Raw genomic sequence first — 15,716 nt, 5'->3', positions numbered from 1 at the left:
ACAGGCCTAACTTTGTCCTATTTCCTCCCTCCGGTTTGCTTTTTAAACACCTTTGCCTCATGAAGAAGCCGGTGGAGCTTCGGAAGCTTGCAACTTGTATTTTGTGCCTTTTTGGTTGGCCCACTAAAGTCATTGCTGTTTTGAGGATTTTGGATGTCAACAACAGCCAAAGCGCGCAACTTTAAAGTTGTGCCGCATTCCGTTTTGGGCTTTTTTAAAATACTTTTTCTTTTCGGGAATCTTGCTGTTGTTTTGTTGTGTGCCTTCAACAACAACAACATGTTGAACAACAGCAGCAACAACGTCTCCAACAACAACTTTAAAGTCGTGCAACTTTCCGTTTTGTGCTTTTTTTCTTTGTCTTTTGGGGAATCTTGTTGTTGTTGTTGTTGTTATTGTTGTGAGCCTTTAAGTCATTTCAGACATTTCACAATTCACTTGCATGAAGACCTTTCCATACCATCTGAACTGAGGACAACAATCACAACCAAATGCAGGGCTAGGGCTCACAATATTTTCTTTCTTTCTTTCCTTCCTTCCTTCCTTCCTTCCTTCCTTCTTTGTCTTTCTGTCTTTCTCCTTTATCATTTTTAACACTTTTGCCTGATGAAGAAGGCAGCAGAGCTTCAAAAGCTTGCAACATGGATTTGGTGCCTTTTGGTTGATGCAATCAAGGTTTCCCTGTTTTGTGGCTTTTGGGTGATGCTGTGCTTTGCTATATGGCCCACTGGGCTACCCCTGGATATGTTTTTTGGGAGAGTTTTGTTGTGTTTCTGCACTGTAGCTCCGGATTTGCAAAACTCAAATCTCACTCCCTGAGATCTTTATTTGACTCAGCTTCAAGCAAGAGGGGAAGCTGGTGCCTTCCAGGTTGGTGGGGCAATAAATCCAGTCTGGGTTTTACTCTGAAATTTGAGCTCTCCAAGGTGCTTGCGCCTATTCCCACCATGATAGGTCCAGCATCATCAAAGCCTTAAAATTCAGACTAGTGGTCGGAGCAGATCCATCGGAGCAGATCCATCATCCCATGGAGCTTAGGGGTCTCATTCCTACCTCTAACATTTCCCTCTTTTCTTCTCCTTTGTGGTTTCAGGAGAAAAGGAAGCGCCAAACTGAGATGGAGAACAAGCGGCGGCAGTTAGAAGACGACCGGCGGCAGTTGCAACACTTAAAGGTATGAGACAAAGCTGGCTGTGGGGCAGCTTTTTCTCTCGCTCAGCTTAGACTGCAGCCCCCATCATCCCTTGGCCAACAGAGGCGATGGAAAAGGATGAGGAGAGCTGCAGTTCAAATGTATCTGGAGGGCTGCAAATGATTCTTCCGAGATAAGAACCATTTGCAGCCCTCCAGATGCATTCAAACTGCAGCTCTCCTCATCCTTTCCCATTCATTCCCTCTGTTGGCCAAGGGATGATGAGATTTGCTATATGGCTATCTCTGGAGATGTGTTTTGGAGGAATTTAATGGTGTTTCTGCAATGTAGTTCTGGTATAATATAGTTCTTTGAGAATTTAATTTAAAACCAGAACCAGGGAGAACCAGCAGTCCAACTGGAAAGGTAAACAGAGTTTATTTAGCTGCAGCGTCTCCAGATGGAAATACTTCCAAATTTCTGGAGCTCAGATGCCAAAGTGAACCAAGCTTTTATAGTACTTTGAACAAAGAAAAGTACAAATTACATTTTATGGGTTACATATGAATTTAAACATATATACCCATTCACTCTTGCTGGATGGCAATTCATACGTCTGACCTGCGTTTCTCTATCCCTCGTGGTACCCATCAATCAAACCATAACCTATAGTACATTTTTCTTTTACTGTCTCCAACTGTCCTGTATTACATCCTTTTGTTTTGGATAATAGCTTAAAGCAAGAGCCAATTCAGGGCCATTGCATCGGATTTGCAATAATCTATTTTAGTATTTTATATTCTCTTTTCACACCCACTTTTGTGTGTGTTTTAACTGGATTTTTTTTAAACTTGTAAACTGCTTTGTATTCCAATTTTGGGGAAAAAGTGGGATATAAATAAAAATGATGATGATGATGATGATGATGATGATGATGATGATGGCCTCTGCCACAGATAGAATGAAGGATTTGGCTCCCAAACTGGGGAGGAGTGGCATTTCCAGGAGAAGCTGGTGACTCCCAATTCAGTGGGTTTTGAGTCTGTGCCAGGTTTTAGTCTAAACTTTAAGATTTCTTCCCAGCAAAGGATGAAATGAAATTCCACCATTTCCCACCATTAGAATTTGGAGTTTCTGAATGCTTGGGATCTTTTGTGGGAAGAAAAGGAATAGAGCTCCAAAAGTTCCCACAATGTTATGGGACCTCTGCTTATTGCATGGGGAAAGCGGCACGCTTTGCAATTTGCGTGGATTGAGAACCTGCGCAAACTGAGAAGAAAATGGGCACTTTTTCCACCTTGGGAAAACTATGCAAAACAAAAATATATGTGATGTTGAAGGCTTTCATGGCCGGCATCCATACTTTTTTGTGGGTTTTTCAGGCTCTGTGGCCATGTTCTAGAAGAGTTTATTCCTGACATTTCGCCAGCATCTGTGGCTGGCATCCTCAGAGAATGCTGGCATGGAAGAAAGTGCAGTGTGTGTGTGTGTGTGTGTGTGTGTGTGTGTACATACACACACACACACAGTTGGTTGAGAGGAAATTGACCAACAGTATATATACCCAACTCTCTTCCATGCCAGCATTCTCTGAAGATGCCAAAGCCACAGATGTTGGCGAAATGTCAGGAATAAACTCTTCTAGAACATGACCACATAGCCCACAAAAAATTAAAATATTTGTATTTACAGATAGAGAACAATATATGAAAGTGTTGCCTATGCAAGTGTGCTGCTTGTCTGCTTGTTGGTGTCTCTTGCACTTTCATTTCCGTGCCCATTTTACAGTTGTACAATGTTTAAAGTTGGGCTACGTACACCTCATTTTTCATCTATAAAATGCCATAGGGTACATCTTACCTAGACTGAAGCCGAAAGTAACCATTTAGTCTTTTTTTCCTTCCCTTCACATTGGCTCCAAGTCCAAGGCTTTGAGGGAGAGATGGTTGCTGGAAGGAGCCCCATCGTCCACACCGGAGGAGGGGAAAGCCATGAAGAAACAGATGGAGGAGGATGATCTGAAGGCGAAGGAGCTGGAAGAGAGCATCCAAAGGTAATGCTCAGTGTGCAAGGCTCATGACAGTTGTGTGTTTCATATTACACACTCCACAATGGCACCCAGTCTCATTGACATGTGCAAATTGGACTACAAGGCTCAGAATCCTCCAGCCAGCAGAGCTCACTGACGCCAGATGGGAGATATTTCTATTTCCATTGATATTTCTTTTAAATCCTATTATCATGTTCACTTGGGTATGTTTTTAATTGTATGGTTCTTTTCAACTGTAATCCGCTTTGAGTCCCAATTTTGGAAGAAAAGTGGGATATAAATAAATTAATAATGATGACAAGAATAACAGTGATAATAATGATGATAGCAACAACAACAACAACAACAACAACAGCAACTGGTTCCCAGAAGCACCTGTTTTCCAACTCTGCCTTCCACCTCTTTGGAAGGTGAAATCGCTCCCCAAACTACAAATACCAGAATTCCATAGCAGGGAGCCATAGAAGTTAAAGCAGTTTCAAACTGTATTAATTTTGCAGCGTGGATGCAGCCCCAGTGGAGCCAAATTGGAGACCAAGGGATTGCCTTTGGAGCATTGGCTTCCCAGCCTTGTCCGCGTTCATCCTTCTCCTTTATTCACGCTGTTTTTTGGGGGGGAGAACAAAAAGAGGGTGGAGAAGATACCCAGCCAAGATGAAGTGCTAAAATGGAGGAAGCGGGAAGGCCTTATATAAGCCGAAGTCTCAGTTTCTTTGTGTGTAGCCTCTGGGCTGGGTGTTAATTTGCAATGACATTGTGCTTGGCATCATCTCCTGCACCCGGCTCTCTGGCAGTGTCCTTAGCAATCCTGGAGGGGTCTGGTAAGAAACAACAGCCAGATCTATGGCTCCTTTCCCCAGCTGCAACTAGGAATGATTTCCACCCATGCATGGGAATGCCAAAACTTCCAGACAGAGTTCATATAGAATCATAGAATCCTGGGATCCTAGAGTTGGAAGAGACCCCGCTTCTGCCATGAAGGATCAAAGCACCCCCAACAGATGGCTATCCAGCCTCTGTTTCAAAACCTCTAAAGCAGCAGTTCCCAACCTGTGGGTTGTGACCCCTTTGGGGGTCCAACGACCCTTTCAGAGGGGTTGCCTAAGACCATTGGAAAACACATATTTCCGATGGTCTTAGGAACTGAGACGAAAATAATTTCATGGTTGGGGTCACCACAATGTGAGAAACTGTATTAAAGGGTTGTGGCATTAGGAAGGTTGAGAACCACTGCTCTAAAGAAAGGCTACTCCTCCGGTAACATGATGCTCCTTTCAGCTTCAGAGAGGACCCTCTTTGCAAATATTTTGCTGATGAAACCCTGCATTTGTTGTTGTGTGCCTGCAAGTTGTTTCCGATGTATGGCAACCCCAAGGCGGACCTATTTTCTTAGTTTTCTTGGCCAGGTTTGTTCAGAGGAGGTTTGCCATTGCCTTTCCTTGAGGCTGAGAGAGTGTGCTGGGATTCAAAGTCTGGTCTCCAAAGTCATAGTCCAACATTCACACCCTCCAACATTTCACAGATGGAAACCAGAACATGAATGGCAATGTCAGAGTATGGCCAAAGTTATTAATGAGGAAGGAGACATAAGCTAGGAGAGGCTGCAGCAGTTTGCTTTTGTCTGAACCAATTGGGAAGGGGAAAGTCCATTTTTCTCGGTGTGAAAGCGTTTTAGGGTATGGCATTCAGACATTTTGTGTCATGAAATTCACACATGAAATCCTCAGAATCAAACTAGACAATATTCGCTCCTGTTATTGTTGTTGTTGTTGTGTACCTTCAAGTCGTTTCAGCTTATGGCGATCCTAAAGCAAACCTATCACAGGGCTTTCTTGGCAAGTTCCTTCAGACAGGGTTTGCCATTGTCATCCTCTGAGGCTGAGAGAGTGTGATTTGCCCACATCGGGATTTGAACCCTGCTCTCCAGAGTCATAGTCCAACGCTCAAACCACTACACCACGCTGGCTTCAACAGCAAAACCAAATTCAAACTCTCTTTTTAAAAGGTAACTGTCTGTCACAAACAACAACAACAACAGATCTCTCAAAAGACAATGAAATATGTCTGCATCTATTGCCTTCCTGATTTTGGGTGCAAGAAACAGCAGGGATGAGTGACATGTGACAATCCAGATGAGGGTTGCCAGGTCTCAAACCTGAATCTTCAATTTGGAGAAAATGTCTGCGGCTGAGAGATGAGGGTGCAAATTCTCCACTTCTGGGGAAGAAGAAAGAGCTGGGTGCAAATCTCCAGATCAGCTAGGATACCATTGGCTTGCAATAATGTGCAAGTGTCTATGGATGGGAAGCTTCAACATGTAACATCTTTCCAGGGCATCTGTGGTTTTTACCTAGTTTCCACCTTCTCTCCCATTCATTCTGGTGCCAGAACTCACTTTCCACTCTCCTCTGTATCCTCCTTCTGGATGAAAACAAGGCATTAAGATCAAATTTTCTTTCTCCTGGCTCCCTAAGCAGATGAGAAGGAATAGTCCTCTGAATTGAGGACTATTGTGTACAATAGGCACAACCCTTGTAGTTTAAGAGTTCTCCCATAATTTCCAAACAGGGAAAAGTAGAGAATTTGTACCCCCAACAGAAGATGATCCCCTGAAAACTGAAGATCCAGGGACAGGCCCTGAGATCTGATCAGCTGTAGATGCTGATTCTGTATTATGGAGATTTAAATCACCTATTGCTTCCTTTCCCATGAAACAGTGACAAACACCCAACCAACCTCTTCTTCTTATTCCAGGTTAGAGAAGGAACTGGAGCTACTGGAAAATGGCATTTCAGCCTCATCCACCAAAGAGAACATGGCCGAGGAGACCCGAGAGTCAGCCAAGGAAGAGAAACTGCAGCTCACACCAAAGGTCAGCCTCTCCCCAACCTCTCTCTTGCTCTGTGGTCTACCTTGCAGGGTTGTTATGTGGAAAAGGGAGTCCTGGCCAAGGATAGGAATCTACACAGGCCTCAAGCCAATATCCTCTTAGGTTGCATCTGCATTGCAGAAATAATGCAGTTTGACACTGCATTAACTGCCATGGCTCAATGCTGTGCAACCCTGGGATTTGTAGTTTGGTGAGATATTTAGCCTTCGCTGCCTGTTGCCAAAAGAAACTACAGTATTCCATAGGATGGCACCATGGAAGTTAAAGTGGTATCAAACTGCATTAATTCCGCAGTTTGTGTAGCATAAATACCTGCATGCAAACAAACGCCACAGCAGCGCAACACAACTCCCATGCAGAATGGCAACACGAGTGGGGGGCCTTTGAGCAAAGTCCAGTACACGATACCCGGCCACAATGGAAATGGGATGATGCACCACCACCACAATGTGGAATCCCAGTGCAAAACAGAGGATACACAACTGCAATGGGAAGTTTGGATGCACAACCTCAGTGCACAATTTGCAAAGACAAGGCGCAGCTAAACATGCCATCTGCGCAACTCTGCTTCTGCTGCTGTCAGCAGAATGTGTATTACTGTGTAATAATGACATGTTGGCCTCCTGTGACTTGTGCGATTTGCATGTGCATATGACCTAGCAGAATTTTGTTCAGCAAGTGCTTGTGTATATGAAGCGAGAACGCTGGGGTATTGTGTGTTACCACTCCAGAGAGTTCCACCCTGCTGTATACACACACACACACACACACACACACACACACACACACACACACACGTACGTGTGGGTCTTTACAGGAGGGTTCAGGGGACTGCTGCCTGACTGTGTGCCCACAGAACAGGGTGAACTTTGTATTGTCTGCTCTTGTGGGCACATTTGCTAATGCATGCATGTTCTGTCTTTCCACAGACTGCTGTGGGCTCAGCCAAAGGTAAGTGCACCATCCCTGGATCTAATTTCCCTTTCAAAACAAAACAGTGCCACACAACAAATGCTAAACCAATAGGAACAAACCACAATGTGCCCAAGGATGACACAACCAGGTGCTTATGGAGTAAGAAGCCAGGTGGAGAATGGGACCTAACTACCCAGGGCCATTTGGGGGTGGATTAGAGGGAGATTGCAGAAGTCCCTGGCTATGTCCCAGTAGCCAGATGCAAAACGGCCACCCCAGCAGCTCCAGAAGACTTCTGCTGGTGATTTACTCACTTTGTGTCTGGCTACAGGAACATAGCCAGGCATTCCTCCAATCTCCCTGGGCTCTCCGCCAAGCTCAAGGTGGCTGTGGTTCTATGGTAAGTCCTGGATGTGGGGCAGTGAATGACCAGCTGTAGCCATAAGGATCTAATGCGCTACAGCCAGAGGTGCCCAAACTTTGCTTCTACGGGTATTGTGCACTTCAGATCCCAGGAGCCCCAGCTCTCATAGCCAATGTCCAGAAATTCTAGGAGCTGAAGTCCAAAATGCCTGAAGAATCAAAGTTTGGGTATCATTGTGCTCCACTGAGCCATACAGGGTGCTGGACAGCAACTGATTCAATGAGATCTGCTCTTGTGGATCAGTGTACATTGTATATCATGTACCCTGAAGGCGCTATATAAATTAGTAGCGACAGTGGTCCAGTTGTAGCACGCAATTGGATTTTACAGTACTGGGGATCATGTTGGCACAAACATGGTGGCCGTAATTTCTTTCCCTCTTTATGTTGCCAAAGCTGCCTTGCATCCCATTGTGGGGAAAAGGCGGGATATAAATCCCATAAATAAATAAAACCTTGGCGCTCTGCATCTTGTTGGAGTACAGCCTCCATCTGCACTCCCCAGCACTTTCAAGGTTAAGGAATGCTGGTCAAGGTTGCCAGTTCAGGACCATCCCAGGCCCTGAGGTTTCTGGGCCAAAACTTGAGACCTTCGGACAGCTCCTGGTGATGCCATTAGGTGTTAATGCATGAAGTATGAACCACAGTGGTTCAGAGCTTGGCATTCAACCACATACAAGAGAGAACATATGTTGATATTTACAAATTTAAAAAGAAATCTTAAGGCAAAATGAAAGGATTGATGTTCCCCATCTATTTATGGAGATAGGACTGGGGGCCTGCAATCTAGCCTCTTTGCTTCTAGCCAGAAAGTGGATGCTGAGCAGAGCAGAGGGTGAGCCCTTGGGCTAACAACTGGATGTTAACTAAGGGGTAAAGCAGACAGGCACAGTATGCCGGCTTGGGGGTGGCGTGGGGGCATGGCGTTTAGATGACACATGTCCCAACACCGCCCCAAGTTGGCGTCACGCCACCTGCCCAACTAGATGGTGGCCAGTGTTGCAGTGTGCCAGCGGCACAGCTTTTATATGCCGCACACCACAGGAGTACCAAAAAGCCAGTGCCATGGCAGAAAAGTTGTCCTTTTTCCACCTCAAAAAGGAGTGGCATTTTGCTGCTTCTTTTTGGGCTGGAAAAACACCGGATTGGGGCCGTGGCATGTGGTTGCCACGGCCCCAATCCAGTGATCAAAATGGTGGTGTCAAGCTGCCCCTTTAGGGCCATCTGTACCGGCCTTAAGTAAATCCATAGACTCCCTGGAAGCACAAAACCCAATTAATCCTTGCAAATTGTAGCACGCTGCTGCACTGCTAGATGAACTTTTGCATTTACATTTTGGCAGAAATGGGTGGTGGTATTCACCTGTGTCTGTTTAAAATGCTGGAGCTCAATGGAAGAGATGGAGTGAGTGAAACAAGTCTCAGTGAGAGAAGAAAGCCCCAGGTTTTTTTAATAATTAATTTTTAATTGTTAAATTAATTTGAAAATTTTTAAATTTAGATTTTTAAAAAAAAATAATTTCCTAAGTTCTTTAAAAAAATTAAAGACAGTTTTTTCCAATTTTTTTACTTTAACCCCATGAAACTGTGCACATGGAAATGCATTTAAAGGCGGTGTGTACAACAGTGTAATTGTCTAGGGGAATTAAAATTTCAGGAGTAACGTGAGTATAAAAAACATGACAAAGGATTGTGTATGGTGTGGAACGGGAGGAAGTTAATAGGGGTGGTGGCACCATGAGTGACTGCACCGGGTGATGCCAACCGTAGTGACACCACTGGCTGGGAGTTGTAGTTCAGGATTATCTGGAGTTCCCACACTGGAAGCCTACATGGTACCAAGCTCTGATGCTTCAAAGCATTTAATCTCCCCTGTTCTCTCAACGTCTTTTTCTCCTTCTGAAGTAGAGAGCAAGGTCTCCAACAGCCCCATGAAAGCAGTGGACAGCGGCGGGATGATGAAAGCTGGTAGGTTGGATTTCATTTTCCCCTTGCTTGGGAACTACAAGTCCCATCGTCCTGGGCCAGCCCTGTCCTGCCCGTAACCGCATGCTGCTTTGCCTGCATTTTTCTTTTTCTTTGCCAAGGGACTAACTACTTTGGGGATACCTTTCCCCAACACCTGCAAATCGCTCTGGGGATCCCAAAGGATAGGAGAGGGGCTTGTGGGGTGCTGAGTTCGAAGTCTCCCCTGCCTTGCACTTGGAAAAGGCGGCTGTTTCCCTTCTGCCTCACCACCTGCCAGCTGACGCTCACATCCAAACTTTGCATAGTTTGAACAGATGTGAATAATTCATTCAATGATGCTAGAACACGATTGGTAAGGGAACAGGGCTCTGCTGTCTGTTTTCTGTACCATGGCTTAAACTGGGAATGTTCAAGGGGGTCTCTCAGAGAATGCAGAGTGCCACTGGTTATGTACAGAGAGCTTTCACAAACTGGGGGTTTGGAAAGAAAAACTGGGAACTGCGTTTCTAGGATTTGACATTTGACACCACTTTAACTGCCATGGCTCCATCCTCAGAGCTGTAGTTTGGTGAAGTAGTCTGCCTGCACAGAAATTGCCAAACTACAAATCCAAAGATTCAATGGGATGGATCAATGGCACTTAAAGTGGTGTCCAAGCGCTTCATTTCTGCAGTGCATCCTAAGCCACTTTGGACATCTTTTATTTTTAAAGAAAGTAAGCAGTGCTCATGGCAGGATTTTATTTGGACTTTCAAATTAATAGGTTTGCATTGTTTCGTTTCAATTTTGCAGACCAAACTGGTGCGTTAGATGGATCCATTTGTTATTTTAGACTAATTGCAAAATCTAACCGAAAATTTAAGATGGTATGATTTACTCAGGGGATTGATTCCAACTTCTGGAGGCAAACTAGGAAATCTGGAATGATATAGATTTGTATTCCATTATTCTCATTTCAAAATCTTCTGCAATTCTTCATTCTTATATTTCTTATATTTCAATTGCAAAACTATGTGGAAACTTTAAACCACCACGTGTAATGACTTCTAATTTACACTTTGACACATCACATATTTGAGCTACAATTTCTCAGCCAATACCCACATTGATTGGAGAAAATCTGAGAGTTGTAGTTTTAAAAAAAGGTAATGTGTCCAAATTCTAGACTGTAACTTAGGTCTGAAAAAAGCATGTTAACAAACTATGGTGGTTCACGGCAGCCTGAATCCTATTTGTAGTCCTAACAAGACAAGACCCATGGAATGAATGGAATTCGAGAACTGATTTACTGTCTTATTGGTCAGGATTACCGATAAGATAATTTAAGTCATGCAGATGACACTGTGCTACTAGCAAAAAGTCGCAGAGGATTGGAACAACTATTTCTGAAAGTCAAGGAAGAAAGTACAAAGGCAAGGTTACAGCGGAACATTAAGAAAACAATAATAATGAGCACAGATGATTTACAGTGGCTTCAAAGTGGTTTTAAAAAGAGACTGAAATAAAGATTTGCCATCTCTTGGCTCAGTCTTAAACCAGAATGGAGACTGCGGTAAAGAAACAGAAGAAGACGAGGACTCGGAAGGGCAGCCATGAAAGAACTAGACAAGATCCTGAAGTGTGAAGGTATATTATTGAATACTGATGTTAGAATTGTCCAAACCATTGTATTCCCCATTACCATGTACGGATTCGAGAGCTGGACAGTGAAGAAAGCAGATAGGAAGAAAAGCATCTAAATTTGAAATGTGGATGAGAGTTCAACGAATACTGTGGATGGGCAGAAAGACATATAAATAGGACTGAGAGCAAGTCAAGCCGGAACTCTTCCTAGAAGCCAAAAATGACCAAAAATGGAGGCTCTGTCATACTTTGGGGATATCATGACATGATTCCATTGAAAAAATGATGCTTGGTAAGGCAGGTGGAAAAAAGGAAGACCATATTGCAGGTAAATAGGTTAGCCTGAAATTTACAGGGATTACATTATTTCACTGCATTATTTCTGCATCCTCAGTGAATTCTAGGATTTGTAGTTTTAAGCCTTCTCTTCTGGAGAGCTCTGGTGCTGCCATAGACTACAAATCCGAGCGGTGCCCAACTCTATTATTTCGGCAGTGCGGATGCCGCCCAGGATTTGCAGCAGGGCTCCTGCTTCGGATTGTCTCAGCCTTGCTCCCTGGCGGGAACCAGGGTTTGGAAACATCCTCCTCTTTGCATCCTAATTACCAGCTGAAAAAGATCTCTTTTGCCCAATTTTTATTTACTTACACAATGCAATGTAATGACTGGCTCTTAAAGTGCATTTGGAGAGTCGGGCCAAGAGAGAGGACTTATTTAGGTGTAAGCATGTGGTGCGGCAAATATTTTTTGCCATTCTTTCCAGCCTGATCCAACTGCTGGCTGTTAAGATGGGCTGGGGGTGACTTTATATAATCTTACAGGAAGACAACGCTGTCTTAATGAATATGGATTAGTTAGATTCACAACTCTGGTTACAAATCCATTCCTGCAAATGCCAGCTGTTGTTTCTTACACCTTCTTCTTTGGTATCTTAAGCCACCCTTGATTCATCTCACCCCTTTTCCGACTCGGCTGCAAGACTGTTCTCGAAGATTGCATTTTGCAACTGCAAAATCCAGTCCTTGCAGAGGCTGAAATGCCAAGGTGTATTTTTCCTATCCCCCCCCCCCCAGCTGACTCCCAAGGTCATAAGGCAGATTATGCTCTGGACAACTCAGCCTTGCAAATGCCCCGGGTCACTCATTTGGACCAGCTGGGGTTAAGCATTAGCCACAACGGGGGACAGCAGCAGCGACATGCTCCAAACCCTTTTTAGGAACTGTTCGGATCGATTCCTTTCCAGGCCTCAGGCTTTGAGGCCGTGCGGAGCATGGCACTGTGAATCTGCTCCCCTTTGATGGATGTGTGTGTTGCAGCGTGTGGGCGTTTGTACAGCTACAACAGGGCTGTTAGTCAATGAAGTAAAAATAGATCCCCAAATGAAGCACACTTACTAGGGAGGAAGTCCCATAGATATTAGTGGGTCTTACTTCCAAGTAAACATACACATGGACTATACCACTGATTAACTCCCTGGCCATTAACTGATGCTGCAACTTGAGGCTCCATCAGGGCTATGGAATCCTGGGATTTGTAATTTGTTTGGGCCCCAGGGCTCACTGACAGAGGTGGCTAAATAGCTCACCAAACTACAGATCCCAGAATTCTACAGCACGGAGCCGTGGCAGTTAAAGCAAGGTCAATCTGCACTGTTTCTGCAGTGCGTATGCAGCCTTAGGCGTTTATCACACTGAGATTATTGGAGCTAAGATCAGGGGTAAGTGCGGGTCGAACGATGCAAATTAACATTATAACGTGACTGTTTTATCACACCTGGTTGCCCGTCCGTTGCCCTTCCGAATCGAGGGGGAATAGAATCCAAGGAAGTCACATGATGCGGATTCAGGCAAAGCGGAGTGAGTGCACATTGTATTTCCACACCGGTGCATACCATGGGGGATTCAACGGTTCGAATAGGGACCCTTGCGCATGCTCAGTGGGGCCCTGAAGGCATCCTGAATCTTTGCACTTCTGGGGTGAAGAAGGGAGCCTGGCTCCACTTTCACGGGAATGACAGCTGCACCTTTCTTCCTCCCTTCTAGTTTCCCATCCCTGGCAGCCAAAAACAAAGGGTCCTCCGTGTCAGAGCCCCCATCCATTTCATCCACATCTACATCTATCCTCTTGTTATTCTCCTCATCTATTCCATCTACATCTCTCCTTCCCTTTGTAGGCCGTTGCCTTCTCTTAGGTTGCATCCACCCTGGGGAGATAATCTGGTTTAACTCCAGTTTAACTGTCCTGGCTCAGTGCTATGAAATTCTTGGAACTGTAGTGTCCTGAGACATTGAGCCTTCTCTGCCAGAGAGCTCTGGTGCCTCAGCAAACTAATAACTTAAATTATTATTATTATTAATATTATTTTTAAAAATATTATTATTATTTTAAAATAATAAATTATTATTATTATTATTATGGGAGTTGGAGTTTGTTGTGGGGTCCTTGGCTCGAGGCTATGGAATTCTGGGAGTACCATCTCTGCCTCCAGCCTCCTATTTCACTTCCTTCACATCTATAATCTGGATTGAAATCCCTTTCCTCTGCATCTGCATTAGGAAATAATCCGGTTTGACTTCACTATGGAGATTATCGCACTGCGTTCTGAGAACGTTCCGTATCATCACGTGATGAGAACGTTCCTGGAACAGATATTACTGCATTAGTAAACTAGAACGTGATCAGAACGTGATCAGAACTGCATTTTACCGCACAGCGATTCCTGAAACCGTTCCGAGAACATATTCCACCAAGGCCGCCTCCGTCTCCTGATTGGCTGAAAGAATGACAGGCAGGGAGGCAGGGAAGCAGGCAGGCGAGCGACTGCAGTGAGGGAAGGGGTGTGTGTGTGAGAGAGAGGGGGGAAAGGAGGAGGGAGGGAAGGGAGGAAAGAAGGAGGGATCGGGAGGAAGGCAGGGAGAAAGAGAAATGGGAAGAGATGAGCCTTGCAAGTTACATCCCAAACCTCCTTTGCAAGGCTGGGAAGAAGGAGGAGCTCCATGCAGGTCTCTTCAAGCCGAAGGAAGGCAAGTTGCCAGGGAGGGACTGGGCCAATGGCAGAGCCCCGGCAGCCATAGCAGCTCTTTAAACCGGTTAGAAAAGAAGAGTCCTCTGCTGTCATTCCAATTCCCCATTTTGGCTGCTTGTCACCCTTTTGCCTCCTGTGTGTGTGCGCATATAATGTGTGCCTTCATAGAATCATAGAATCATAGAGTTGGAAGAGACCACAAGGGCCATCCAATCCAACCCCATTCTGCCATGCAGGAAATCACAATCAAAGCATCCCCAACAGATGGCCATCCAGCCTCTGCTTAAAGACCTCCAAGGAAGGAGACTCCACTACACTCTGAGGAAAGAGTGTGTTCCACTGTCGAACAGCCCTTACTCTCAGGAAGTTCCTCCTAATATTGAAGTGGGATCTCTTTTCCTGGAGCTTGCATCCATTGCTCCGGGTCCTAGTCTCTGGAGCAGCAGAAAACAAGCTTGCTCCCTCATCAATGTGACATCCCTTCAAATATTTAAACAGGGCTATCATATCACCTCTTAATCTTCTCTTCTCCAGGCTAAACATCCTCAGCTCCCTAAGTCGTTCCTTGTAGGGCATGGTTTCCAGACCTTTCACCATTTTAGTCGCCCTCCTTTGGACACGCTCCTTTTTGAATTGTGGTGCCCAGAACTGGACACAATATTCCAGGTGGGGCCTGTGAGCTTCCCTCCCCGCTTTAATTCTTGTCTGGCTCTTTGCTATGGAATTCTGGGAGTTGTTTGCTTGCTTTTGTGTGTTGCTCCAAACAGAGGAGCTTTTGTGGGTTCCTTCCTGGAGGGAAGGAGGAGAAGGTCCTGGGCATCCCTGCCATCCTTGCCTCCTGCAGGCTGCCAGCACAGGACTCCCGCTGGACATGACACTAGAGGCCCCCGCAGAAGCAGCCAGACCCTCTCCCTCTTGCTCTCTGCTCTGGCCCCCCTATTTCCCTCTCTCTTTCTCTCTCTTTCCCTTCTTTCCTCTTCTCTCACTTGTCCCAACTTTCCTCCCTTCCCTCCCTCCTTCTTTCCCCCCTCACACACACACACACCTTCACTCACTGCAGTCGCTCGCCTGCCTGCCTCCCTGTCTCCCTGCCTGTCATTCTTTCAGCTAATCAGGAGACGGAGGAATGAGAGAACGGATTTGAGAACAGATAAGAATATCGCACATACCTCTGTTGGAACGTTCTCATCACGTTTCAGCTCTCTGGGAACACATTCATATCTGTACCCTCCTGGAACACATTTGGAACACATTTAAACGTTCTGAGAACCTGATTGGAACACATACGTGCGGTATACTCAAATGCGTTCCGTTCTCATCACGTGATGAGAACGGTCTCAGAACGCAGTGTGATAATCTCCTCTAACTGTCCTGGCTCAGTGCTATGGAATTCTGGGAACTGCAGTGTCCTGAGACGTTGAGCCTTCTCTGCTAGAGTGTTCTGGTGCCTCAGCAAACTAATAACTTAAATTATTATTAATATTATTTAAAAATATTATTATTATTATTTTAAAAATAATAATAAATAATAATAATTATTACTATGGGAGTTGGAGTTTGTTGTGGGGTCCTTGGCTCGAGGCTATGGAATTCTGGGAGTGCCATCTCTGCGTCCAGCCTCCTGTTTCTTTCTCTTCAGATCTGTCTTCTTCTTCTTCTTCTTCTTCTTCTTCTTCTTCTTCTTCTTCTTC

General features: G+C 44.9%; 1 protein-coding gene across 5 annotated transcripts in view; it reads left to right on the top strand.

Annotated features, from left to right (window-relative positions):
- The window catches only part of PALM (paralemmin), a 55,332-nt gene that overhangs the window by 27,132 nt on the left and 12,484 nt on the right, over positions 1–15,716 (top strand). For 2 of the 5 annotated variants that reach the window (XM_089496619.1, XM_089496617.1), the window contains exons 3-7: positions 1,094–1,174; positions 3,055–3,185; positions 5,937–6,054; positions 7,002–7,023; positions 9,318–9,377. In XM_089496619.1, coding sequence (XP_089352745.1) covers positions 1,094–1,174; positions 3,055–3,185; positions 5,937–6,054; positions 7,002–7,023; positions 9,318–9,377 — 412 coding nt within the window. Of the gene's footprint in view, positions 1–1,093; positions 1,175–3,054; positions 3,186–5,936; positions 6,055–7,001; positions 7,024–9,314; positions 9,378–15,716 lie in introns of all 5 variants that reach the window. The other 3 variants (XM_089496618.1, XM_089496616.1, XM_089496620.1) reach the window with 2 other exon arrangements.

The sequence above is a fragment of the Sceloporus occidentalis genome, unplaced genomic scaffold, assembly GCF_023333645.1.
Source record: "Sceloporus occidentalis isolate IW3139 unplaced genomic scaffold, rSceOcc1.0.p SCAF_91, whole genome shotgun sequence".
NCBI classification, from domain to species: Eukaryota; Metazoa; Chordata; class Lepidosauria; order Squamata; family Phrynosomatidae; genus Sceloporus; species Sceloporus occidentalis.
This window is presented reverse-complemented; position numbering and strand designations above follow the sequence as displayed.